Source organism: Ascoidea rubescens (genome assembly GCF_001661345.1).
Source record: "Ascoidea rubescens DSM 1968 unplaced genomic scaffold ASCRUscaffold_6, whole genome shotgun sequence".
NCBI classification, from domain to species: domain Eukaryota; kingdom Fungi; phylum Ascomycota; class Saccharomycetes; order Ascoideales; family Ascoideaceae; genus Ascoidea; species Ascoidea rubescens.
In genome coordinates this window covers 1027207-1035938 of record NW_017962918.1, presented here as the reverse complement: position 1 = coordinate 1035938, position 8732 = coordinate 1027207, and the positions used below count along the sequence as shown (strand labels likewise).

The 8732-nt window shown below is 32.3% G+C and overlaps 4 protein-coding genes across 4 annotated transcripts; 1 reads left to right on the top strand and 3 right to left on the bottom strand.

Moving 5' to 3' along the window:
- ASCRUDRAFT_86265 (uncharacterized protein) lies at nucleotides 1-1190 on the bottom strand (the record flags this gene model as incomplete). The annotated part of the gene is made up of 1 exon (XM_020194920.1): nucleotides 1-1190. One exon carries the CDS (start codon nucleotides 1188-1190, stop codon nucleotides 21-23), a length of 1170 nt encoding a protein of 389 aa, XP_020047614.1. The 3' UTR covers nucleotides 1-20.
- Nucleotides 1191-2141: 951 nt separating this feature from the next.
- Nucleotides 2142-2750, bottom strand: ASCRUDRAFT_16669 (L domain-like protein; the record flags this gene model as incomplete). The annotated part of the gene is made up of 1 exon (XM_020189440.1): nucleotides 2142-2750. A coding segment is annotated over one exon (609 nt), but the record flags the coding sequence as incomplete, so codon positions are not given.
- A 1699-nt stretch (nucleotides 2751-4449) lies between these two features.
- THR1 (homoserine kinase) lies at nucleotides 4450-5526 on the top strand (the record flags this gene model as incomplete). Its single annotated transcript, XM_020194702.1, has 1 exon — nucleotides 4450-5526. The coding sequence occupies one exon, from the start codon at nucleotides 4450-4452 to the stop codon at nucleotides 5524-5526; it is 1077 nt and encodes a 358-aa protein (XP_020047612.1).
- Nucleotides 5527-5723: 197 nt separating this feature from the next.
- MTR4 (ATP-dependent RNA helicase MTR4) lies at nucleotides 5724-8678 on the bottom strand (the record flags this gene model as incomplete). Its single annotated transcript, XM_020190550.1, has 1 exon — nucleotides 5724-8678. The coding sequence occupies one exon, from the start codon at nucleotides 8676-8678 to the stop codon at nucleotides 5724-5726; it is 2955 nt and encodes a 984-aa protein (XP_020047611.1).
- Nucleotides 8679-8732: the final 54 nt, after the last annotated feature.

Below are 8732 nucleotides of genomic sequence, written 5' to 3'. Positions count from 1 at the left end.
TGTTCATGGGATATAGTATATTAGTTTGGGTTGTTGCAAAGAATTTTCATTAGATTTAACTCGCTTGAGAGGTATTGAGACAAGATTTCTCTGTTTTTGTCATTTATTATCATCTTGTTACTATCGTGTTTTTGTTTATTTTTCAACTGTTGATTGTTTGATTGATCTATGGAGTCGATTAAANTTTTCTTTCTAACTAGCAATTTTTTTTCGATGCTGTTTAAGTTTGACAATGATGTATGTAGCTGGTTGTAGCTATTCAAGTATTGGTTGCTGTACTTGAGCTCCAAGTCGCTATTCATCATCTTTCTCTTTTTGATGATTCGGTTCAAAATGGGCTTGGAGTTTAGCACCAAGAATTCGTTCATGTCGTTGTTCGTATTGGTGTAGTCTAGATTTTTGATAATATCCAAATGATTTATGTTGCCTTCACTGTATTTCTTTTCATCCAATAAACTAGTCAAATGCTTCGACACCTCATTAGAATAATCGTCAAACTCATCCAATCTTCTTTTAAAGATCTGTCTGTTATCATGGTTTCCATCACCACCGTTGCTGTGTATTGTGTGTAACTTTTTAGATACCACATCTATCTGTAGCAACAACTTGTCATTCTGCGCACTCAAATTTTTATTCGACTGGCTAGTTTGGTTGATCTCTTTATATTTTGTGTCGGTTTTTCTGAGAATCTGATTTATCTCCACGAACAAATCGTCTCTCTTACTTTTTTTCTCGTTCAACACCTCTTTGAACTTTCCAATTTCAATCACTTTGTTGTTCAAATCCTCTATCGTAATAAACTTGGAGTCAAAGATGTAGCTTAGAAACTTGTCCTTGGTATACTGTTCCAAGTATGTGAACTTCAAGTTGGAGAAAAACTCATTGAGCTGGTTTATGATCTGCACCAAGTACCTAGGCTCTTTGATCAACTTGTCGTAGTAATCCTTGATGTTGTCCTCGATGTTCTTTATGTTTTCCACGATCATCTCGTTGTCTGCATTTTTTTCTGTCAAGCTTTCATTGTTTACAATGTCTTTGATTAGTGTGTTGAGACTCTTGATGTAGTTTAACTTAGCGTTTGAGAACTCGCAGTAGTCAAGGCCAGAAGACAAGCCACTCGAACCAAAGCTATCACCAGCACCATTGCCACCAGCACCATCGCCACCACTTCCATCAGCTCCAACAGTCATTTTTCAGTGTGTTTCGTCTTCCAGCTCCATCCCAAAGAAGTAAACAAATAAATCTCTCCACGAAAGAGCCCTAGCAGAAGTAGGGCTCGGGTCACGCCACCCACAAAGACGGCTTCGTTTGCTCAAACACAGCGGTTTCTCATTAGAAGAGCACCAAATATACTGATTTGTCTCTGTGTGCTGTTTGGAGTGCTGTTTGGAGTGCTGTTTGGAGTGCTGTTTGGAGTGCTGTTTGGTGCGATGATTACGACCAAACTTGTTTCTGGCAGTGTGTTTATTTCAAACAGCGAATTGAGCTACAGATGCATCTCAATCAAGACAGTTACTGAATCATAGAGAAAATAAAACAACATTGCGGAGATAATTACGAAAACTATTACGATCACAGACTACTACGATCACGAAATCTGTTTCTGTTTTATTTTTGCTCTTTCTGTTTTGCTGCTTTTAAATTTGGTAGTTTTTACTAACTCTATTGCTTATTATTGTTGTGAAATCTTTAACATTGGACTTTTATATGTATCGGGAATGAAAAATGCTGGAAACTGGCTGTCAAATATGAATTGATGTTGTGGTCCAACATTGTCATAGTTGCACACATGCAGCGTAAGTCTTTGATATTTATTTGTTTTTGGATTAAATAAAATAGCTAAAAAACTGTGGAGAGAATATGTAACAGCTTGCGAACTGTGAAAAATATAAAATATATAGACAATAAAGCTATTAAATTTGCAAATGAAGTAATAAAAATGAAATAATAAATGAAAACAAAAAACACAATAAAATGATAAACTATTTCAACACCATAATTATACAATCCGTAAACAATTATACAATCCGTAAACAATTATCAAAGCAGATAAACTTTATCCTTCACCAAAACATTTATTTTAGTCTCAATCTGCTAAAAGGTGGTATGTGTTGAATATATCTAATAGAGGTTGATCTCACTTTCAATGTATGTAATTTTACTAGCATTGATATATCATTCAATCCTATTGCAAGGTTGAATGATATATCTAACTGCTCTAATTCAGTTAAGTTAGATATATTATCAAATTTCAAAAGATTGTTATTTGATAAGTTTAGAATTCTTACACCATGCAAATCTGATAAAGCAGCAGTACCAGTGATTCTATTTCTCGATAAGTTTACATTAATTAAATAATTTGAGGCTGGAAGGTCCGATAAACTGTTGATAAAATTGCCTTTAAGATCCAGTTTTTCTATGGAACATAAAACTGATAGACCAGCAACTTTAGTGATACTATTGAATGAGAGATTGAATATTTTCAAGGTCTCTATATCATCTAACCCTTCAATTGTTTTGATCTTGTTATATGAAAGATTTAATGATTTTAATCTGAATAAATAATGCAAGTTTTGTGTTTTGAAAATCCTATTATCTGACAAACTCAAAGCTTGTAAGTGATATAATTCAGTTAAACCAGAAATTTTTTTGATTTTATTATTAGATAAGTTTAAAACTTTTAAATCAAAAAATGGCGATAAATCTGGAATTTTTGGGATTTTATTGCAACTTAAATTCAAGTGAGTAAGATTAAGCAATGATGGTAAATCGATTTTCAGAATTTGATTGTGAGATAGATCTAAAAGTTTTAGAATCAGCAAACCACTAAACTTAGTTAAATTTGGAAATCTATTAAGATTTTGGTATTTTGAAGATACATTGTATAATAAAAATGAATTAAAAAATGAAAGATTAGTGTTGAAGGATAAACTAGAAAAATCTAAATTATCAATGGTATTTGAGGTTTTTAATTCATCAATTGAAAATGTTTGATCAAACTTCATGAACTTAGGTACGAGACTTAAAAAATTGTTCTGACTATAACTAGTAGGATTTTTGCGATACTCCATTCCGTTTCTGAATGAATAGATAAAAGACTTAATGGTGTTTGAATTGAAAATAATCAAAATCTTAAAAAAATTAATAGCAATGAAAAATTTTCTTTGATCAGCAATATCAGAATTTATATATAATAAACAAGTTTTCAAATTGCTTGTTAAATATAATATATTTCTTAATTGGGAATAATATAATACACCCAGTCTAAAACCAGTTTGAATATCAAGCAATAGATGTTCAATTGAGTCAAAATATTGATTATTAATTCTATCAAAATTTTCCAAATTCAACACAAATTTATATGAATTGCGGTTTCTGTTATTTTTTTTATTGGTTATTGTAACCTTATTAAACAAATGTTTCAAAGCACTTTGTCTTAAAACCTCATTATCTGACAATGTGAACAACCAAAGTTTATCATAGGGTAGATTTGAAAAGACTGCATTAATAATCTTAGGAGAACTAGCTTCCATAATAGCAATTTGGTATTTACTATAACGTGAATGAGAAGCAGTGATATGTTAAAAGGCACTTTTTAATTTATCACAAAGTACTAATAGATTTGAGGGTAAAATATACCAATCAACAGACCAGGATATGAATGGTTTATATATTGGATTTTTATTATCATTTGTATTTTAAATAATAGATAAAAGTTTTTTCAAGACTTCTTTACCACAGCAAGATGAATCTGTATTTTTTAAGAAACCAAGGAAAGCTTTGGATTTTTTGATAAAAAACGGATTTAATCGAGAGTTATCAGGAACTCATAATGATTTATAGCTATGAATTGTTGTAGTTGCAAATATGATGATTTGTATAATAATCTAGAAATTGAACATATTTTTGATTTTTTGATCTGTTCATCAGAATTTGAAAGAAGTTTTTAGAAAAAAAAATATATATCCCAATTAGGAAACATCATAGATTCTGATTCCAGTTGAATTACAAAGGAAATAGAAACAGATATCGCGGAGATAATCACACTTTAGATTTTTTCAGAAAGTTACGAAATGTTATCGAGAAAAAGTTTTCGTAATGACAGTCGAATGTGAACTATTCGGATTCACCGAGAAACTTTGATTTTTTGAAATATCGAAAAGTTGAAGATGCCAAACCGTTGAAAACATCGAAAGTCGGTTTAATCCTAGAACAGTATTAGTCATTTTTCCAAAGCTCATTGAATCAACAGATTTACTATTAATTCTATTTAATAATATTTTTTGAAAAAAAAACAAGAGAAAATAAAGTTCTACTGGATACAAGTTTTTATTCAAAAAATATTATATATAATCAACCTTTTATTCAAAATTTTTGCCCATATTCTGTTTATTTTGTTTTTAGTATTTTTTTGTCTTTCATCCATTTTTTTTTCATTAACCAATAGAAATGCATTCTAGAAAATTTGAAATAAAAGTTCCAGCTTCATCAGCTAATATCGGCCCTGGTTTTGATGTTTTGGGTATTGGTCTTAACCTTTTTCTTGTCTTAAACGTTACTGTTGATTCTTCTGCTATTAAAGACAAATCCCTCAACTTTGACGTCCACAATTGTTTGATTACTTATGAAGGTGAAGGTGCTGAAGATGTGCCCTTGGATTCTGATGAAAACTTGATCACCAGAACTGCTCTCTATGTCTTGCGTTGCCATAATATCAGAGAGTTTCCAGCTGGAACCTTTATTCACGTCAGCAACCCAATACCACTAGGCAGAGGCCTTGGTTCTTCTGGAGCAGCAGTTGTGGCTGGTGCCCTTCTAGCTAATGAAATTGGTAAGTTCAACTTATCCAGATCAAGATGTTTGGATTTCTGTTTGATGATAGAAAGGCATCCTGACAATATTACTGCTGCAATGATGGGGGGTTTTGTTGGTTCGTATTTGAGAGAGCTATCTGCCACTGAACTAGAGCGAAAAGAAATCCCCCTAGCTGAAGTGTTGCCTCAACCAGCTGGTGGTGAAGATACTGGTCTAGTTCCTCCAATTCCTCCTTTTGAAATCGGCCACCATATTAAATACAACTTGAACAAAAAAATCAAGTTTTTAACTATCATTCCTAACTTTGAATTATCAACTGCCACCTCGAGAGATGTCCTACCAAGTGCTTACACAAGAAAAGATCTAGTCTTTAATTTGCAAAGAATTGCTGTTTTAACCACTGCTATCACTTTGGACCCACCAAATCCAGAATTGATCTATTCTTCAATGCAAGATAGAATACACCAACCTTATAGAAAAACGTTGGTTCCTGGCTTATCTGAAATCTTGAATAGCATGAGCCCAAACACTAACCCAGGCTTGTTGGGTATATGTTTAAGTGGAGCCGGGCCCACCATCTTAGCTTTAGTCACTGAGAATTACAGTGAGATCGCTGATGAAATTATTAATAGATTCAAAAAAAATGGTATCACTTGCACCTGGAAATTGTTGGAGCCAGCTTATGATGGTGCAACTGTTACTGAACTATAATGAATTTTTTAACAAATTATATAATATAATTCGTTTATAGCCTGAATCCAATTTTTCTTTTATTTAGACAACATTGATAATAACGAAAATGATTAACTATAATACATATATAATTTTGATAATTTTTATGATATTATACTATGCTTTACTGAACTAAATAATACAAATAAAAAGAAATACTATTTTGTTATCCAAGTCTAACTTAAATATAATGAACCAGCCGAAACAATATCTCTATGAACCAATTCTGCAGCTTTTTCCATTTTTTCTTCTAGTGCACTATTACCAATGGTTTTGGCTGCATCAACCATTTGTTTAATCATTTCCTCCAACCTTTTAAACATCCTAATTAAACTGCCTTCATAGATGTCTGTCATTTTACAAATTTGTGTAAATGAAGCTCCTTTACACCAAACATAAACAACTTCCATTAATTCTGGTCTAAATGATTCAACGTAATCGGATAATGCAATTTCAATTTTTGAATCTCTATAAATTTTTGCAATTTTTGTAGCCATTTCTTGCATCTCTTTCAATGGCTCTGCTAATTCGGGCTTGAGTCTAGGCATTTCTTTTGATCTTTCTTGAAACACAAAGCATGATAGTAATGCAGCACATTGCTCGGGGGATAGTTCATTAAATGTACCATTAAAAATTAACTCAGTTAAAAGTAATTCATCCCCCGTCGAAATTTCACATGCAACCCTTCCTTTCAACTCAATAATATCATCTTGAGTGCAAAAACCTAACCTTCTTAAAACTCTTTTACGGTTTTTCAAATCATCCAATTGAATAATTGCATTTGCATCAGATATTTTACCCTTTACTTCTTTGATTTGCTTTTCAATTGCAATTTTTTCGGAGTATGTCTCATATAACTCTTTTAGTTTATCTGATTTGCTTAATGGGCTGGAACTTATTCTGCTTTCTAACACTTCTATTTTTTTGATTAATTTTAAAAATGAATCATCAATGATTTTCATATTTTTAATAGGATCTAATAACGGAATTCCATCCTTAAACCTTCTTTGCACTTCTGCAATGTTTTTCCCTGTGCTCAGTCTTTGTAACCTATCCATTGATTGTGGCATACGTAATCTTAAATTTCCCATATTAACTATTGATTTTAAAGTAATAGGAATAACTACGCTTTTGGATAATTCACCTTCTTTTGCAGGTCTGATACCAATTGCAAGATCTGGAGAAAACATTTTAATCAAATTTGTTGGAGAATCAATAAACATGGTTGTTACAAGTACTTCAACAATATAGGCCTCATGATCAGCATACTGTTGTTCATTTGGTCTCCTTTTGTTGCTTCTTTTATTAAATTTAACAACAACACCCCAGCCATAGTAATCGTCATTGACCTTGACTTCAACTAATCTTCCATCTTGAAGAAATGTTAATGAATGTGATGGATGAGTAATGACCTCTCTAACATCTTGATTATATATTTCAGTTTGCTTCCTAAGGTTATAGTATTCTTTAATATTTTGCTCATCCTCAATAACTATGTTCTTATGATTTTCTTCAAGCAGATATAACTTATTTTCCAATAAAGGAATTGTAGAAGAATTTTGAAATTGATAAAATGAACGTTCTAACATAAACTCGGGAGAAATTCCCTCAACTCTCATAAGATTTAAAATCATATTATATCCCAAATGGAAAGCAGAGTCTAATCTATCAGCCACACCTTTTACCATTCCTTTGGCAATCTGCGGCTCCATTTTTTCATCTATCATCATGATCACAATACCTCTATCATCTATACCACGACGACCGGCTCTACCAGACATTTGAATATATTCACCTCCAGATACCCATCTGAACCCTTTACCATCCCACTTACGAACAGAGGTAAAAACAACAGTTTTTGCAGGCATATTAAGACCAATTGAAAATGTCTCAGTGGCAAATAAAACTTTGACTAAACCTTCTTGAAATAGAATTTCAATAATTTCCTTCAAAATTGGTAACAAACCAGAATGATGTATTCCTATACCTCTTCTAAGCAAGGGCAAAATATTTTTTATCTGAGGCAATTCTCTATCACCTTCAGGAAGAACGTCAACTGCATTATTGAAAATTTTGGTTAATGTTTCATTTTCTTCATCTGAATTAAAGTTCAATTTAGACATCTTTAAAGCCAATGATTCGCAATCTCTTTTTGAAAATGAGAAAACAATAACTGGGTTATATTTTTTTATCCAAATCATTTTAACAATCTTATAAATATCGGCTTTGCTATCTAGTATTCCACCTTTAAAAGTTTTTCCCTTTTTGCCCTTACCAGAATTTTGAGCAGAACCAGGATCATCACCTAACTTTTCACTAATTGAGGCCATTGCTTTTTGAAAATTTTCTTCTCTAAATGCTCCTTTTTCATCTACCACTAAATGGATACCGTCACCACCAGCAGGAAATAGATAATGTTGTAATGGTGTTGGTCTGTAATCGGTATAAACAACATGACATGGTTGATTGTGGATCTTACCAATCCATCTGGTGAATTCTTTAGCATTTGGTATAGTAGCAGATAAAAAAACATAATGGACTTTGTCTGGAAGCAATATAATAGTTTCTTCCCAAACAACACCCCTCGATTTGTCTCTCATATAATGCACTTCATCAAATATCACCCATGCGACTTCTCTCATAACTTCGGAACCTCTATAAAGCATTGATCTTAAAATTTCTGTTGTCATCACAAGACAGCCAGCATCAGGGTTTATAGTAACATCACCAGTCATCAATCCAACATCGCCAAATTCAGCTGCCAATTCTCTATATTTTTGATTGGATAAAGCCTTGATGGGAGAAGTATAAATTACTCTTTGTTTTTCTCTCAAAGATTTTGCAATAGCATACTCAGCAACAACTGTTTTACCAGCAGATGTGTGAGCAGAAACTAAAACAGATTCTTCAGCTTCAATGCAAAAAATTGCATCTTTTTGAAAAGTATCTAATTCAAATGGATACTCTTTAGCAGGAGTCTCGATGGGTCTTCTTGGGATAGAATCGGTGATGAGAACTGCATCCTGTGTTTTGATTTTTTTAGTGTTTTCCAGATTGCTTAGTTCAATGTTTCTTATCTCTTCGATGTCTTTAATTTTCCTCTTTTTCGACTCTATATCAGCATCTGTCATCTTTAACAATCGATTTCAATGGAGATAGAAACCATTTTTTAGATTTATTTATCA